The 20,043-nt window shown below is 35.8% G+C and overlaps 1 protein-coding gene across 1 annotated transcript in view; it reads right to left on the bottom strand.

The window, feature by feature from the left end:
- The window catches only part of ATRNL1 (attractin like 1), a 507,635-nt gene that overhangs the window by 210,990 nt on the left and 276,602 nt on the right, over positions 1-20,043 (bottom strand). Inside the window, exon 26 of the mRNA XM_061372770.1 lies at positions 16,963-17,041. Coding sequence (XP_061228754.1) covers positions 16,963-17,041 — 79 coding nt within the window. The remainder of the gene's footprint in view (positions 1-16,962; positions 17,042-20,043) is intronic.

Here is a 20,043-nt window from a genome sequence, read left to right as displayed (position 1 = left end):
ACAGGTGTAAACATTACTGACACCATAACAAATGTCTCCAGATAGCTCTAACTTTCTCCCTTGAATGCCTAACACTATCCACACAGAACTAAGAACATATGGCACCAAGATCATGGCAGTACAATAAATGTGATTTTTTTTTAATGCTTTTTAGTATTATTTTCTGTTTGTTAAAATATTAAATCCAAACAGCACACCACTTCATCAAGGATCAGTTTCCATTTTGAATAAAAGTATGAACACAAACTCCCTAAGACACGAGGAAGATCTAATTCTTTCTTATCTAACCAGTGAGCTCCAATGTGTATAGCCACACAATCTCTCCAGAGACTTGTACTAAGTACGCATACATATAACAACGACCTACTGCAACACATGATTGAAGTTGAATTTGCACAAGTTATTCCTTCGTTTGTTATCACATGCACCAGCCATTCAACATCAAAGGCACCTTCACTTACTCTTCAACAAACATTCATCTAGAAGAAGAAACTGTACATTAATAAGACATATTAAATATGCTCAACAGCTAAAATGGGAAGGAAACTCTCCAGAACTTCAGAACTTTTTTCATTATTATCAAAAGCACATAAGCATCACTTGACAAACTTTCATGTGAGCATGAGGGGCACTGTCACAGTGTAAATTTTTTGAGCCAAAACATCATTCTAATTTAATCAGATATAAAAAAATAATAAAATCAAACCTACTTATCATTTGATTCACTAGCTTTCATAAACAATTTTACTTTGGTACTTTTTCCCTTTCTTCACTTAATTACTGGATTGTTTTAAGAATGCATGAAGATCAAAAGCTGATCTTATGGCACTCTGAGGGGTGAAAATCAAAGATAATCATAAACAGAAGATGATTAAAAAATAATCTGCTGCCCTCCAAAAATTAAAAAAAAAACAAAAAACTTTTAGAATACGTTTTTTTCTTGCTTAAAGTAAAATTAGTGTTTGGGAATGGGCTGCACTATGAACTGTGTTAGATTCTTCAAAGCAATCACACCCACCTGATGTAAAGAATGGCAGAGGTAGGTACAGAACAGATGCAATATGAAGTCTCCATGCACACTTCACCATATTGCAGTGCTTGCATATCTCAACATTCTTCAGAGGCCAGAAGGCTTCTATACAACACCATGATGGGGCCTAACACTATACACATTAGAGCAACTAAAATAATTGTTAAAGGTAAAATTTTAAGCCCACTAAATCAGTAATAGCTTCTACAGGATTTCCCTTCTAGCAAATTTATGTATTTAAAATTTTAGTTTGCCTCCTAGAATATCTAGGAAAAGCATTCAATGTAGCTGCAGTTATACCTGCATATTCCTTATTTGCTCATTGCCAACTTGTGCCATTTTATTACGGCAAACTAGACACGCTTTCTGTGCAGGATATTATAGGCTACCTTATCCCACAAAGCAGAACAAACTGGCAATAACTAATACTTTCTTCAGGAGAATGTTTATATACAGTTTGAAAATCTTTATTGTATCTGATTTCATGACAGTAATACGACAGCACTGATGAGTAGATAAGGCCAGCCCTTATCATGGACTCTGGGGAAAACACTGCCTTGAGGAAAATAGGAATGAGCTCTCATACCAAACTAATGTGAGGACCAAGTAAATGTATTTCATGTGAAATGTAAAAAATGCAACTTATTTCCTACAAATATCACTAATATGTATTTTACAGACCTCAGTTTCAAGTAGGTTTTTCAACTGGGGGGTAGCAGTCCAGTAAATAAAGCTTTTGAAACTAACTCCATCCCAAGCTGCTAACAGAGGGAGTAAGCCTACAGGAAGCTGAATCTCTGATGACAGAAACATTTTGTAAACACTGCTTTCCTACCTGAAGGACACTGAGCAAAATGGTATGACAGTGTTGCATGACAACTGGCTGCCTGAAGACGCACTCCATTAGGGGGCAAAAAACAAAGCTAGTATTTTCAGATACATCCTGCAGCTCATGTTGGAAAGAATCAAAGAGAAAAAAGGAATTAAAATAACCCCAACAAACAGACAATACTTCCCTCCCTCTTGGAGTGAGAAGTCCCATAAACTGTGTATATCTGTACTGGATGTAGGAACACTGCAGGATTGAGCAGCAAATGGGCACTTGTAGAGCTAAAGAATTGGGATGCAATGAAAAAGCAAAGCCTGGCAGCAGAAATAGCATCCCATAAAATATTTGGATTAGAGAAAGATCCTTCAAAGATAGTGGAAACTTTTCCAAAATTACGATATGAGAGTGACCTGAGCGAGATGCTAGCAAAATAGAGAGATATAAACTCTTGTCCATAAGTCTTAGCTATGAATGAGAACTTTATACAGGTTGACAGTGAATTTTTGACTGTATCAACTACTAGGAAAACCTATTTACTGCTGGGATGCTAGACTATATTTCTTAATATCCTATTTTGCCAGCAATCCAGCTAAATCACCTTATTCCTTTATGTTAGAAATATGTACTTACTTGCCACTTCCATCAAAAAAGTTTAATCTAAATGAAGCTGCTTGCCTTCCACTAAAAGAGGTATTTTCAGCCTGTTGATAAATATCTTTGTCAAAAAAAGGTGTTTTGTAATAGCTTCTATGCCATAGTATTATTTCCAATTAATAACAGCTTTGTAACTAGACATATGAAAAACAAAATAAAAAGCAAATTGTAGGTGGTTTATTATTTTGCTATGTGAATGCATTTCAATTTGTAAAAGAATTTAAAGCAATTTAATAGAGCTATAATTTAGCTATTGTGTCACACTGTGCTTGATCCAAATTTTTTACTCAAAATTATTTTTACTCAAAACTATTATTACTCAAAAAACTAACAGCATATTTAAATACTGATGATGTCCCAAACATTATATTTCTGTAACACATACATCCTAAATTAACATTATATTTATTGTAACAACAATTTGCATTTGAAAGAATTTTCCTCAAATTGTATGAATTTATGTAATTTGTATCAATTATTTGAGATAAAAGGAAAGCCAAAGGTTTTGTTTAAATGATTCACCATTTAAAGGAAGAAAGTTTGCTTAAATTATGTTAGCTTCATGTCAGCAAACAACAAGCTATTCTGAAAGTAGTACAAATATATTTTCCATCTACAGGATAGATAAAACATCTGTCACGGGATACAGGAAAGCAAGAAGAATGATTCATAAGGATGTACTATTCTACCTTTGGTAAAAATTCTGTCCATATGTTAAACAGTGCTGCTGTACAAAAATGTGTAGTGTATTCCAGAATACTGGTGAGACTGTTTAAGCTAAAGGAGAGCCCGAAAAACAGCAAATTACGCATTACAGAATTATGTAAAATTCAAACACAACAATAAAATACTTGCTCGATTTCTTATCTGAGCATGGTTTTCGTTCTAATCTCAAATACACTCTCTTGCCTTGCTCACCACTCTTACATAGAAGCCAGTAGAACTGCAAAATGAAGGGATGATAGGTCCAGAACAACTAATCTGTCTCAGTCAATTCATGAAATCAAAACCTGCAAGTACTGAAGTCAAAAGACACAGACTTAAATGATATGAAATGTAAGGGACTAATTTTGATCCTTATTTTCTAGTATCCTAGGTTTTGCAAGTTTTAACCACAGGACATGACATCAATAACATCAAAGGCTGGATTTATGCACATAAGATTTATAAAGAAGAAACCTACTAAACAGACTTTTCAATGGAAACACAACTGAACTTCTGGAAGATTACTTGCCTTTATCATCATCTGGGACACAGCTTTGCAATGCAATTATAAATATCAAATTCATGTAGATTTTACAATAGTCTTTAATGAGGAAGTGCAGTTAGCATTCAGCACTATTACAGATACATGCTGCTGTAACTTCACCTCACCTAGCAATAAGCACTTTAAGAGAAGCTGTGGCTGCCCCATCCCTGGCAGTGCTCAAGGCCAGGTTGGATGGGGCTTGGAGCAACCTGGTCTAGTGGAAGGTGTCCCTGCCTGTGTCAGCAGGAGTTGGACTAGGTGATCTTTAAAGGTATTTTCCAATCCAAACCATTCTGTAATTCTATGAAATAAAAATGCTACTGGTATGTACAAAATACCTCTCATTGTTTGGGGTTTTTTTTTAATCCTAAGAACATATGGTTAAAAGACAGAAGACTATCAAGAGACCACTCACCCTCCTGAAAAGACATCACTATGTCTTCTGATTTCTGTCCTATATTTGCCTAGCCCACTTTTAATGGCTTTCATTGACAGGGTTTTCAGAATCTCTAAGACATTCTATTACAGAACTACACTACCCTCATCATTATCATTTCGTTGTGTCATCTGAATGTCCTTTGCTGCAACACAGGTGCCTCACTTGTCCCTTCTACCACAGATAGAACAAGCGCATTATTCCATTCCCTAACTTCAAGGCTGTTACCTCATCTCTCCATGTTCTTCTTTCAAAGTATACAGCTATAACAGCCATACTTTCCAGTTGCTATGCTCTGAATATTTCTAAATGTTCAATGCACTGTTTGAATCAGAATGTCAAAACTAGGCATGATGCTCCAGTTAAAGCCATACTCAGTAAAGCACAAAGTTTACATGTCTTAGAGTTACTACTTCTATCAATGCAAGTCAGTAAGCTACTGTTTTATTTTTAACTAGGTAGCTGGTGACTAACATTCAGCTTGTGAACCTTCCTAAGCCATTGATCAGTTTAGTAAAACTGAAGCAAAATCAGTTTTTTTTTCCTCATGCTATTGCTGTGAAGATGATTATTTTTACAAGGAAAAAGTTTGCGTTCACCAGCACAGATATTCTCTCCAATTTTTAAAGATCATATGGAAGTTTAATACTGCCTGCAACATACTTGTGACCCAGCTTCTAGTATCTGCAAATTTAATACATGTATTCTCTATCTGTATGACTTAAGTCCTTAATCAAAACATTGACAAATTCTAAAGCTAGGCCAAATCTTTGACTTAATGCAGTTAACTACAGTCAACATGTAGTTAACACCTCATTTTACAGATAACTAACACTTAAGTATGTTTTTCTGACCAGTTTTGTACCTCTTCTACAGCTATGTAATATGACAATGGTTCCTTGCCTTACCTATTAAATATCATGTGATAGACATTTTAAAGCCTTTATAATGCCAAAGGGAACAAGCATCAGATTTCCCCTCCATTCAAAAGGACTTTTATCCTACCTTGGAAGAGAAGCATATTCTTTTCATGTTATTTGGTTCATGAAAAAACGTCTATGCTTTGAATCTCCTTTTTTTTTTTACAGGTGCTTGCAAACAGCTTAGATTTTGTTGAAAGATGGTTTTGCAAATCGATTAATTCTCTGGCTCCTCTTTTCCTCCCTTTCTACCAAAATGATTTATGTTCATTGCTTTCTATGAGCTTCCTGTATACTAGATGCTCTAACCAGAGGTGAAACTCGGACATTTCATGCATGGTTGATTTAGTTGTTAACAACACTAACAATCTGGACTTGCTTTCCATGTGAATGGGCAGGAGGACAAGTTCAGGATTATTTTATGGTATTAAGTCAAAATGCTATGTGTCTGATACTTGCATGGGGGTCACAAATGCACTGGTGTGATATTTTTGCAACATGCTCCTACTGTTCTGGAAGTATTATTCATTAATTTTGTGAAAGCATAAATTATTATGGTAGGTAAGAAGTAGTGCAGTAGAATCAGTATAACAGAACAGCATAAATACCTAAGAAATGGGTGACTGGTTTTAATTACGCTGAAAATGAAATACATGAGATATTTCATACTTTCACAATGTATTTTATCAAATACTGAAATAGGTATTAAATATAACACATTAAAATAACAGACTGTATTCACAACATGTTTGCACTCTGATTAGCAGTAAGGCACCCAGACAAAAATTAAGAGAGAAATCCAGTGTCCATTTCACTCACTTTTCCTGCCTAAATGGACAGATACCTAAATAAATTGCCTAGGGGCAATCAGGATTACTGCAGAATGAAGCAGAACAGTAATAAAAATAAGGTCTCCCAATTAATAGCAACAGCATCTTTAATGAAAAGCATATAAAGACCACCTGTACAACTGATCCCATTCTACAGATGGGAAAAGGATGGCCCAGGTAGCAAAGCAACTTGCGCAAGGGCACCTGTAACACCAGTAAGGAAATGACTGTCTTCCAAACCTAAACTTCTCCTGACTGGGACATGCTATTCCTTGCCTGCCTCTCCCAGTAGTATTTCTGGCCATGGCTGCACAAATGTAAAAGACTGAGAAACTACAGCTATTTAGATATGATAAATCTAATTAACTGGGATTTTCAAAATGTATCTGGAGCACAGAAAGCCAAAAAAATGTCAAGCTACAGGGCTCACTGTGCTTTAATTTTTGCTAATTGCATGTGGGTCAATTGATTGTTAAAGCAGGCTAGAGAAATTTACTGATATTACAATTTAACTGCCATGGTGCGCTCAATCCAATAAATTCCCAGCAAAATATCAAGTGGCATTCTCTTTTCCAGAAATTAATTGTGTATAAATTGAACAGCATGGGTAGAAATAATGGTCTATTCAAATATTCATATTCCCCATAGTACTCTTGCTACTATACAACTGTCTTAAAATAACATTACATTAATTTTAATTAAATTTTGCATTTCAAAGCAGTTTTTCCACACATAGTATGTTTTTATATGACTTCTGTCAATACTTGAAGATAAAAGGAAAGCCAAAGGTTATATGTTAATTATTAATTATCTGTTGAAAATGAATGTAATGAGCTTAGTTTATTATATCAAGTCACACTAACTCTCAGCTATTGTTTGTGAACTGTTGGAGCAATAAAAACTACAGCCCCAGGAAGGATAAACAGTGCATTATTATATCCTTGAGAAAGAATAACTAATCTACCTTTTTGTAGCCATGTCTAAAAGTTTTGGGGGATTGTTTTTTCCAAGCCAAGGTTCTACTATTACTTTGCATTTGCAGGGTCCTCCATAAATAAAAGCATACATATGTAAATTTTGTCACCATTATTTCCTACCCAAAGAAGGGGGAGAAACCTAAAAGGTTGAACAGCCCAGCCACCATTTACACAGAGGTATGGTACCAAGGAACATTTGCATTTACAAATATCTATCAAGTTCCCCACAGGATTTGTTGATAGCAACAATACTGACATTCACAGCACTGAACGCATACTACTCAGAGAGACCAATTAAATTAGTGAAGTTGAGCAATTTCCAGTGGCATCGATATTTGCGTTTGCTTTGCATTGAAAATTATTAAAGCTCTGATCTTAGCAGGAAGACATTCGCATATAAGAAAATCAATGCCTTAAAATTGTGGGCTTTTTTAAGAAAGAAAAAATAATTGCATATAAAATCAATATTAACTTTAACAGAAGAAAAAGGCCAATGTAGTTATTTTATAAGGCACGTACTTTGCAATGCTGGGCAAAGTGACATGCAAACACTTTGGAATTTATTCAGGCATGGTAGTAATCCTTTACTGCTACTCAACTGCACACATACAGAAATGCACCTAAAAATCAGCTCTGAAAAAATTCCTATGTATGTATTTGCAAGGAGAAGTTGGACATTGGTGGAGGCAGATATATTTGTGAAAGACCGTCAATAATATTGACATCAGTTGTCAAGAGTCCAGTAGCAAATGTTCCATATATCAAAAGCAATCACAATTATTGTTACCATGTTTTATACAATTTTTAGAAGACATGATTATCATTTGACTGTAAATAAACAGAAGTTTAGGTAGAAAGGAGGGGCAGAACAAGAGAGAGGAACTATACATATTTTGGACTTGGGCTATATACTGTCTCCGACTTTGAGTTGCTTCGCTGCTCTTTGGAGGAAGGACAATTCTTAGTTTCCTTCATACCACCCCTGTTGCAGGTGACTCACCTGGGCAAAAGTTGTCTACCCAGTACTACTAAAATTGCTCCCAATTCTAAGAAAAGCAAAGGAGGAACTAGAGAGGAGTATTTGCCTTTCCCTCAAAAAGCTTTTACTGTAAACCCTCAAACCTTTTCACTTCCTCTTCACAGCAGCGTTCCTCCAAGTTTCTGAGCTTTTTTGTTGTTTGCACCTAAATCCACTCATTTCCTTCTTACAGGCCTTTGCAGAATGAAAGATTCGTTTTGTGTTTTAACAAGGGACAAAAAATTAACACTATAGTGCAAACACAGAGGAAATACAAATGTAAGGAAGAATCTTACCACTTCGGGCCAATATTCAACACCTGCTCCTTTGTTTTTGTTAAGAGTCAAAAATGAATCATCTGTTTTGGTGCAATCCTCTTCATTTACAAAGAACATATTCAGCATCCTCATTCCTTTAACACTGTGGAAACAATCCAAGTGACTATTCTCCAAATTCAAAAGAAGTTATCTGGCCTCGTCCCAAGGCCCCTGGTAAGGATTGCCTTTCTCACTGTCTGCTGCTTTTTGCTGACAGGTAATTCGCTAATAATTCTCCTAATGCTCTTATGTTTACAACTAGTCCCATGGAAACCTTTCACACCATACAGCTCAAAGGCTCCTTAAGCTCTGCCAAGTTGCCAGTTGTCTCACAGTCTTTTTCATTTTGGCCAGTTCTCACTTTCTTTTAAACAGCCTTAATTTTACCTTTTTGTTAGCTTGAAAGCTTAACTTAGTACACTTGCAAGATTTAACCAGGCCTCTGACAGGCAGCAGTAATTAGTAAGTATCTCCAGCAGTATTTTATACTAACATTTAGAAATCTCTTTGATAATAAATGCTACTGAGCAGAATACTGCAACTACTAATTTTAAAGTACTGTTATCAGCACTAATAACTACATCCTTCCTTCCATGCATACACTCAGGAATCACATAAAACAAATTAATTTGTTGTGATTATTGTCTTTTGGGATTCTTCAGGTTAACTACACTATTCAAATGTAAGAAACTTTGGTTATTATGTTAAGAAAAGCAAACAATTTATTCTCCTGGTCATATGCAGATATAACCAGAACACCCACTTACTTTATGTGTTCCCTCATTTATTTTTTAAATAAAGAGAAGTGGCCCACAATTTTCTTTGCATAATCTATTGTCATCTGTTATCTTCTTTATCACCTGACTTTTTGTGGAATGAAGAAACAGATCTGTTAGTAAGCTTTTATAAATGCCTCCTTTGGATAGGATGATTTTAAGATGAATCATAGAATCACAGAATAGTTAGGGTTGGAAAGGACCTTAAGATCATCAAGTTCCACCCCCCCTGCCATGGCCAGGGACACCTCACACTAAACCATGTCACCAAGGCTCTGTCCAACCTGGTCTTGAACACTGACAGGGATGAAGAATTCACAACTTCCCTGGGCTCATTCCAGTGCCCATTCCAGTGCCTCACCACCCTAACAGGAAAGAATTTCCTCCTTATATCCAATCTAAACTTCCCCTGTTTAAGTTTTAACCCATTACCCTTTCTCCTATCACTACAGTCCCTAATGAAGAGTCCCTCCCCAGCATCCCTATAGGCCCCCTTCAGATACTGGAAGGCTGCTATGAGGTCTCCACACAGCCTTCTCTTCTCCAGGTTGAACAGCCCCAACTTTCTCAGCCTGTCTTCATATGAAACTGATAAACTCATGAAAGGGAAGGTCTGCAAAAGAAACCAGATCACTACTTCTTGTGTTTCAACATACTTATCCCATGTTTCAGGGTTTACATTGTTTTCAAAGGAATGTTTTCACTTGATGGATAATCTGGCTTCTGTTTTTAGTCTACCTCCCCATTGATTTTATTAGTATAGTTAATTTCCTCCAGTCTGCGTACTACATACTACTTTAACACTATTCCCACAGATAGCTGTCTCCATAGGCCATGACATCTCCCTAAAGGGCACAGAGGTTTATAAGTGTGTGAGGCCTAAATAAAACTTGGATCAGCTCTAGGAAGTCATGGTCACAGTGAATTTCTGCTGAAGATGACAATTCAGTAAGCTGAGCTGATACAAGACAGCTAAGATTATTTCCTGGGATAAGGGCCTTTGGCCAGAGCAACACAGCCTTCAATAACTAAGATATGCTCTTCAATCTCATGCTCCTACTCTCAAGGCTCACTGAAGCCTTTTAACACTGTATGATGTTTTGAGATATCTCCATTAGATCAACTTTGTTTAACTCACCACCCCCCAAAAAATATTTCCAATACAATATTGAGTCTGTCACTGATACCATTTCATACTTCTCCTTACAGAGAATAAGCATGTTGTGAGCAGTGCTAATATAGCAATCAGACACTTATTTTTACAAAGTGACAGTATGATAAGTAAAGCCTCAATTTTACAAAATTAAAGAAAGATTAACTCTCAATATAGGAGAATTGACTCACTGGGTTATTTATATCCTTAACAAGTCGTCATCCCACCAGTATCAAAAGGAACACAGAAAATTGGGTGGGAAGAGTTGTCATTTGCAAGTGTCTCTGACTGACTGCAGAGGGAGTCCTGATACAAGATCTAGTGTCAACTAACTAGCATATCACTTGAAAGGTTCATTCAAAGAGGAGCCTAAATTTCAAGTTGGAGAGAATTCAGAAAATGTCAGCCTGAAATAAATGCCCCAGTTATCCTCAATCAAACTAAATCCAGTTGAAATAAGCAGTCATAACTCAACTGATTTCAGAAGAGCTTAACCAATGTAACAAGTTGAAATTCTGGTCCTATGAATAGCTGCTTTGACTTCAGTAGGATTACTCACACAGTCTATGAGTAAGTAAGTACATATAGATGTACAAGATACTTGCTAAGCAACAGACAAGAAGTTACCAAAAAAGAGATCTGTGAGGTTAACAACTTTTAAACATAAAGCATATAACCCTGTAAACACCTACAAACATGAATAATATAATGCTTCAGGGTACTTTAATTATATGTATTAATATTTCTTGGTTTCCTTATATCCACTGTTGGTAGTTCCTTGCCCACACTAAAACACATAGATGAACCAAAGTATTCTTTTTGCTCCTTCAAAAGGGTGTTGTTCAAGAATGCATCATATTCTATCTATATTAATATTGCTAAACTAAACATGTTGCATTCCATAAGCAATATTACATTCACCAAAAGCCATTATTGCTGTTTCTAAAAGGAATACTTTAAAAATACAAGTGTCATTACATTATAAAGGAAAAAAGCTCGAGCTGAAATTCACATATTATGTACATTCATTAGCACTATCAACATAACTGAACTTTCTTGTTCTTACTAGGGTTACCATAGAAATGAGCCTAAAGGTATTACATGACTTATTGCTGTTATTAAGAAGTCTATTTCAGTTTCATTTGCATGTTTTTAAGAATCTTTGAATATTCAAGAGAATGAAACTACCCTGATATTAAAATTAAGGCTAGAAAGGTGTGTTGTTTTTTTTAAACAAACATAAGCTTATTAAATAAAATGAAGCAGCAACTTGTTAGGCACCTACACACTGTGAAAAGCAAGGAATCTCTAACTCCATGCTTTTATGCCTGTATATGCTATCTTGTCAGACAGGCAAATGGTACACAGCTGACTGTATAATGAAATGCTATATATAGATATGAACATTCCTATAAAGGAATGACATTAACCTTTAATGTTAGGCAAGCACTTTGCACATATAATACTCATGCTTTCAAACATTGTTATATAAATATGCAATCATGCATTACTTCCTCATTGCTCAGGAGACTTCTAGTGGAAGTGGAAAGTGGAAACAAGACTCTATGGCAGCTTTTTAAGATATGCAAGCTTTCTAGTGTGTATTTATAATATGTAAGAAAGGAGATTTTCTAAAGAAAAGATGTAAGGCTGCATTTTAACTAACTGACCAATACAATATACACAAATGAATACTTTAGATAAGATATAAGGAAGAAACCTTTTATTATGAGGGTAGTGAGGCACTGTCACAGGTTGCCCAGAGAAACTGTGGCTGCCCCATCCCTAAAAACATTCAAGTCCAGGGTGGATGGGGCTTTTGAGCAATCTGGTCTATCTGAAGATACCCCTGCTCATTGCAGGCGCTTTTGGACTAGATGACCTTCAAAGGTCCCTTCCAACCCAAACCATTCTATGATTTTATATAACAACACTCAGTATTTGCAAACAGATGTATTTTGTGTGTGTCTGGGAGGTAGGGGAGAAGTTTGTAGGTAGATCAATGACTGCATGCTTTTGGATTAAAGGTAACAATTATTTAAAACAACTGGCTGAATAAATAGTACAAAGTGTATCTGAGCAGCAACTGCTTTATCTTATGAAGGACAAATACTTTGCTAAAATACCTTAAGTAGAAGCTGCGTGGTTTATAATCCCATCTGTATGAATTTGTTAGTGACCTCAGTGTAATCTTGTCAGCAAAAAGAAGAGTTCAACACACTATTAATACGAAATCATTTGGATGCAAATTTTATCTGCAGTGTGGTGCCTTTCAATCAGAAGAAGTTCATGAGGCAAAACCTTTGAACCACTACAAAACTGGCAGGCAACCTATCAAGCTTTTCAGTAAAATGATCTATGAACAGATTCTCTTGTACCATTCGCAATAGAAAATTGAATGAATACTTTAGATATGAAACATGCAGAGACAACAAATAATATTCTCTTCAATTTTCTTATTTAGTAAATCTGAGTGATATATCTTTTTTCTGTTTAAAAAAGGAAAACGGAGTCAGATTGAAACTTCATGGATGGGCTCTTGGGTGAATTCCGGGTATAAAAATGCAAGAAGCCTAACAAATCTTTTGGGAGAGAATGACAGCTCTCCGTTTTTCATCCAGAGAACTAACAAGTGAAATTTCACCAAGAAAGGTCTTGGTAGAAAGATTTATAAGCCTCTGAAGGAAAAAGAAGGATGAGAGATTAAAACCTAGAGTACGTATCTGATCTTTTTATGTAGTGTAAGACTTGTAAAAAAATGTTTTTCTGCTCCTAAACTTTGCAACACTTAGGAACTACTTAAACTTGTTTGACAAACAAATATATCTTGCCCTTATTCTACTCACACATGAATTTCCATGCTTACCTGCAAATGTTATCCTGCTCTCTAAGTAGGAACTTGAGGTTTGGTACCCACAAGAATGTTGCAAATTCCTTCTGTTTTTTTTTTCTCAAGAAAGACAGTGCCATTATAATACCACTTTGGAAATCATCTCATGATACTCTGCATTATTGCTTTCAAGGATCAAACTCTCTTACATGCGCAATATTTCACATTGTTACTTCAGCCTTTCTTAAGGCCTTTTTTTAGGTGTCGCTGATCCATGTGAGGGATCGGTGATGGAAGGTGTCAAGGGATACCAGGCAGGAGGTTGTTCACGTTTTCCTGCTCAAAGTTGCATTGATCTTTTTAAAACTATGAAATAAAGGAATGATACTTCCCATTTTCTTTCAGTGCAGAAGATGAATAACTTTGATGGTATAAGGTGAGAGTCTATCTGCTGTCTCTTGCTCTTAAGAAGGCAGGAAAGAAGAGAAGCTCAGACAGGAGTTAAAAGTATAAATACAGATGTTCAAAAAGTCTAAGATAAAGTGTATCTTAAGAGACAGCAATGTAAGCAGGAAAAAGTTGAGAACCAAAATTTTGTGTGAGTAAAAAAATATACCAAAACTCAAAGACTTGGCTTAGGGAAGAATGATTTCAACTAATGAAATCAAAAGACCAATGAATATGGGAAAAGGAAAATTAAATTGTGTTGACAAACATCAGTTAGTCTTTTGGAAGACACTATCGATTGGTTTTCATATATATAAAAAAATTAAACCTAGTTTCTTACATGTATATATAACAGAGCCTAAATTCAAATGAACTGCTCGGTAAGATTCGGTCAGTGCTCTGAGCAGTGGAAAGTAAATATCTGCTCAATGAGCAGTGAATTAGGAAAGAAACTGGAGAGTGAATTTCTGAATTAATGGGAAAATTGAGACATTCCCGCTACACAGGGCAAACAACTTGCTCTTGCTTTGTGCTGCATTTGGGCCATGCTACATTCACGTTGGAATCAATAATGACCCAATTTAGCCAAGCATTAAAGTCAGAAGGCAAAAAAAGGACAAAGTTCTGAATTTTCAGCTACACATAGAAGTCTATGAAAACTTCAACAAATTATTTGCTTACCTCAACAGCCTGATAAAATTCATTACTAAAAGATCACAAGAACTGGATAGTAAAGTTTTTCCTCCTCTAGGGGAAAACAGATTGGGACGAACAATAAATGGATGCACAGCTAACAGCATGTTTTTTCATATTTGTTTGTGTTTTTGTTATATTTCCCTTCTTAGTGCAGTTTGTGTCCGTAATGGAGGTAACATCTACAGAGTCAAACATTCCTGTCTTTCAGAACGAGAAAGAGATGGAAAACTTATCTGCTAAATGGGTGGGCTTTAAAAGGAGGTACTTAATAATGCTTTTCAACAATAGATTGCCTACTACTTGTATCGTTTTTTATACCACTTACTTGTAACACTTCATTCCAAAGCCTTATAAAATATGCTGCCTATAAAAACAAATTCTCTGATCTAGAGTAGAGGAAAATATTATGGGGAACATTATGGAAAATTTGTGTTTGACATGAACTGCTACTGATGTGCAATAAGAGACTGAAAATAAAGGGGATTTGCTTAAACGTTTACATTTCATAATGCTGCCACAATCTAGGTACTGTTTCATACCTCATTTAAAACAGGAAGATATACAAACTCATGTGATTTTGAAATTAAACAAAGAACATTTTTGAATGGGAGACAGATATATTACTCTAGTTCAAGAAAAACCACGGATCAGAACTGAAGCATGGACCTCAGTTTTAATCCAGTTACCATGTACTTCTTTCTGGTTTACTCATCGGAAGAAGCTGATTTATATTTATGTTGTATTTATCATTGAGTTTATATGAGCTTCCATTCAGTCTTAGAAATGTCATTAGGAAAATAAAATCTGAAAAACTTAAACTTTTTATATGATAATGTGTACTTCATAGGATGATGCCTACAGACTACATTAAAAATACTCTATTTCAAACATCTAGAAAGGTAAGAACAGAAAACAGATTAGACTCCCTAGATCTGTTAAACTCATATGCTCATATTTGTTCTTAAACATGTCAAAGAAACATCCTTATTAACATGGTAAATGAAATCAAACTATTACTATGTTCTGTCACAATAGTTTCGCACAGACCTATTAATAAGTACTGAGACAAACTCAAATGAACTATTAATAAGTTGAATAGAATACTGCAGTTTAACTTTCATCTGTATTTTGCAAGTAATAACAAACACATGAGCACTTGCCCTTAGAGGGAGAACACGCTTAACAATATTCATCTGAAGAAAAAGATACCTAAATGAAATAACAACCATAATATATATTTTTCTTTATAGCACCAGTTCAGAGCTAAACCTGGACATTAATACACTATAATTTCAGTGAGGGACAGTTGAAAGTGCTAGTTACCTGGCATTCTTAAAGCATATCTACATACACTGTAGACTACATTAAAAGTTATTTAAACATTCATAGTGCCAGTATACTAAGAAAAAATAACTAATTAAAGAAAAACTTGTATTTTTTAAAATCTAGATTACAATACATTTAAGCAAGTGTTGTTTCCAAAATCATCAAGATTAGAAACTTCAAAGGGGGGAAAAAAAACCTGTCTAAAATTATATGTCTTATGATAACCAAATTACATATGACAACTATCACTACTCATCATCTGAACCATTCTAGATATGGGTAGCAGTACACATAACCTAAGTTTAATCTCATTTAAGTTTAATCATTTGTTAACATATAAGAACAAATATTTGGGACAACAAAAGAGTAAGGTGAATTTATGTATGAATATTTATAGAAGAGCTTCAATTGTGCCATGGTTTTAATGACAGAACTGTTGATATTAATGGAGATAGAATTTTGCTTAGAATAAAAAAAAAACAAAACAAAGAGAATAAAAAAGAAGATATTATAAGCAACTCTCAGAGACTGTTGTCTACTACTCTACGTTCCAATGACTGTTGATACAACACAGCCTCAGTCACAGCTCCAAATAGCTTCCCACAAAGTTTGAGACACTACAGTATGATCCCCTGTGATCAGCTTCCTAATGTTTTTGCACTATTATTTTGAGACTATTAAGACTACTGGGATGTATTAAACAGTATAACCGGCCTGTCAAAAGATGTGATTATCTCTGTATTTAGCATTGCTGCAGCCTCACCTAAGTATTGTGTGTAGCTCTGTGCCCCAGAAATTAAGGAGGTGAAGGTCCCTGAATGTGTCCAGAGGAGGGCAACAAAGCTGTTGAAAGGGCTGGAAGGCAGGTCAGCTTTCTATGAGGAGGAACTGAGGACTTTGGGATTGTCTGGTTTGGAGAAAAGTAGCCTGAGAGGTCACCCCATTGCTCTCTACAGCTTCCTGAGGAGGGAATGTGGCAAGGGAGGTACTGACCTCTTCTCCCTGGTATCCGGATAGGATACATGGGAATGATTCAAAGCTGCACCAGGAAAGGTTTAGACTGGACATAAGGAAGCATATCTTTACTGACAGGGCAGTCAAACACTGGAACAGGCTTCCCAGAGGTGACTGGTGCCCCAAGCCTGTCAGTGTCTCAGAGTCATTTAGACAATGCCCTTAATAACATGCTTTAACTTTTGGTCAGCCCTGAAGTAGTCATGTTAGATGATTCGTGTAGGTCTCTTCCAACTGGAATACTCTGTTCTAATTAAATATTCCACCACAATGAAAATTTTGCTTTCTGCAATTTCTCTGATTTTTGACAGCAGGAAGAAAGAAGTCCAGGGTAGAAAAAAGTTCAGAGGGATATTTAAATTATGTATACAGGAAAAAGCGGAGGTGTGGCTGTCCACCAAAGGTCTCAGTTTATCCTGAAAGATAAAGCTATTACAATAAGCTTAAAAGTTATTGATACCTCTCTCCGTCGAGAAGCCCAACAGGTTTGTTTGATTTTCCAAACGACAGCGGCTACCAGCAGTAAGGATAAGAAACAACTGCAATTACAAAAGAAAAACATAATTGTAACATAATGGTCTGAAAAAGCTTATATTTTTAGGGTATCAAAGGTAATTAAGACACATTTAAATGTGGGGAAAACCCCATAAATATAGAGGAAAACTAAACTCTACCAGATGATAAACAGTCAACCATACAAGTTCAAAGCCAAAAGAGAATGCACACCTCTGATGCTGTGGTTGTCTCCATAAAATGCTATTACTGTCTCCATTAGCACAGGAAAAGCTCCATTTACAACCATCTACATACCCACAACAGTCTCAACAAACATGCACTGCATGTTCCACATTTAGTAGATGGAAAAACAGAGTGAAGGACAGCAAAAATTTGTATCAATTCATACTTCTCTCCGTTTGTGAATTCTGAATAATTTCCTGGGACATGGGAATGATGACTATGCATGAGTATAATTAGTGTAAGAACTGCACATGACAATAGGTCTGTTTTATCATATTGAATGTTTCTATGGTAAATTTCCCAGCGAAAACATCTTAAAGAATATGTCCACATTACAGTCCCAAAGACAAAACAGAAGGAGAAAAAAAATAAATCAAAATTATTAAACTTCTGCAGTTCACAATCAAACACAATATTTTTGTGTTTGAAGCATGTAGCCCATTCAGGATTAGGACCCTCAACTTCTTGTGGTGAATTTCTGGATACTGACAAAAGGCTTCTGAACTTGACACCTAATGTAAAGCAGTCACAGGACCTTTTAATTTTTTAGACTGCTTTATAACAGTATCTGCATTTTCTAGTTGTGCGAAAAACCTGTCAGTCATGGTAGCACATCTGCTGTACACAGTGTTTTCAATTAATACTGCACTGCAACTATTGAATTATACTACCCATTCATGATTTTTTTGCCAAAAAGCCTTAAAATTATATTCTTTGACTAACACGGGAAATACCACAAATTCCCTGAAGCAGTATAATTCAGGAGTACTGTGCATAAATACAAAATGTAATCATTATCCATGCAGTAACACTACTGTCTTCCTTTCTCCAGTCTCCTTTGAAAGCAAGTACAAGCTGACTGTGAATTTATATATGGTGCCCAGGTAAAACGAGAACACAGGAAAACCCACTGACCACCAGAATTAGTCCAGTTTCACAGCAACATCTCTTAAGATTTTTAAACCAATAGCTCCTTACAAATACTATTTCCCAGAAATGTTTTCCCTACCATACAGTGTACTGTCTACCTAGTAACTGCGACAGATGCTGAGGGGCAACATCACAGTACTGACATGTTGCTATAAATGAGCATGCTGTGCATGAAGTAAGGTTAAGCCATTTCACTTACTCTTCTCCTCTACAGTCCTTCCAAAAAAAACTAAACTAGGGAAGTATCAGCAGCTCTGCTTAAAACAATGAACTCAAAGCTCCTGAAATCTGGAAAAGATTAATACATTCAAAAGAGCTGAAGACAAGAAACTAAGAGATCCTTGCGCTGTGTGACTGCTTCATTGTGACCAGGAACTGAATCTCTTTCCTTAAAAAATACCGTCCTTCACAGTTACTAATTTCTTGAACAATTCTCTTAAGTTAGCAGAAGAAAAAAACTTCAGGGTTCTGGCTGAAAAACTTCAAATTGCTTCTGTGCTCTGTATGTCAATGGACCTGGGTCACACACTGAACTCTCCTGCCATCAATCAAAACATCATTTAGTTTACATGTGAAGTCAAATTCAGAAATGAAAGTTTCAGACACACACCCACAAAATAATATAAATCACTGGAAATCACAGCACTGAGAATGTGAAACATTTACTTAACACTTTTGCATTATCGTTTCTTGGCTAGTAAATAGGAAAGATCTGACTTTCTTCTCTGTGTTTGGGGTTTGTTTTTTTTAATAATCAGAAGGGCGAAAAAAGTATCAAAATTTGTGTTAACAAAAAGAAAAACACAGAAAATAGATTTTGTTAAACTAACCTGGTTCCAGGCTGTGCTTTATTTAGGGCAATAAAAATTAAATCTGACTGCAAAGACTCTCACAATAGCGACTGACTTGGCAATAAGAGCATGAAATTCAGTGCCAACGAACTGAAGGCAATGTGAACAAGGACAAAAACCAACCCAAACAAATTGTCCAGCTACAAGTGTACAAAGATGGGTTCCAAATTAGCAATTACCATTCAAGAAAATGGTCTTGAAGTCATTGCAGATAGTTTTTTGAACAGATCAACTGAATGTCTAGTGGCAGTCAAAACAGCAAATAGAATGCTAGGAGGGATTGGAAAAGAAATAAAGAACAAAAGAGAAAGTATCAGAATGCCGCTGCATAACTCTATAGCATGTCTGTATCTTGAAGCACACATCACCTCACCTCAAAAATACCGATTTTAACTGATAAGATACAATGGAGTACATGCAACTTGGCCAGGGGAGTGGAATGGTAGAAATAAAGTCTTCTCAGGTTTGAAACAATAAGGAATTGATGTGAGATATGACAAAGACATTAACATCACAGGCAAAGAGGATAAAAGCAGGACAAGCATAAATGGATGTTCTGCAATCCCCCAGTATAGTTAGCTGCTTCTTGTTTCAGAGATATAAGAAAGCAAAATGTGAATTGTGTCAAAACAGAAATCAGTGCAATGCAAAATAAATGAATTAAAAATTGGCCAGCTGTCAGAAGGGGACCAACATCAGAAAATGAAATTTCTAGACAGGTTTGCAAGGTTCCCCGTGAGTTAGATCCAGCCAGTTCTGATGATCCTGATATATAATGGCTGAGACATCTACACAGAGATTGGGGAAAAAAAGGTTAATGGTAAGGAGGGCACTGAAATCATAGTGTGCAATTAGTCAATTGTGTCTATTTCAGTAATTTTCATTTATTTTTAAACATAGTCCTTGCTAAGTTGTATTTATGAGAACAAGGAATCAAGGCCTCATTGACAGAGCAATAGATACACATTTCCCCTGGAATGAAGCACTTAGGAATTCAGTGTGAATGACCAACTCTGTATGAA

Source organism: Neopsephotus bourkii, unplaced genomic scaffold, assembly GCF_033783945.1.
Source record: "Neopsephotus bourkii isolate Nb327-2 ecotype Australia unplaced genomic scaffold, CSIRO-AGI_Nbou_v1 NB_1615, whole genome shotgun sequence".
NCBI classification, from domain to species: Eukaryota; Metazoa; Chordata; class Aves; order Psittaciformes; family Psittacidae; genus Neopsephotus; species Neopsephotus bourkii.
The sequence above is the reverse complement of the archived record's forward strand: the minus strand, read 5'-3'. Positions and strand labels throughout refer to the sequence as shown.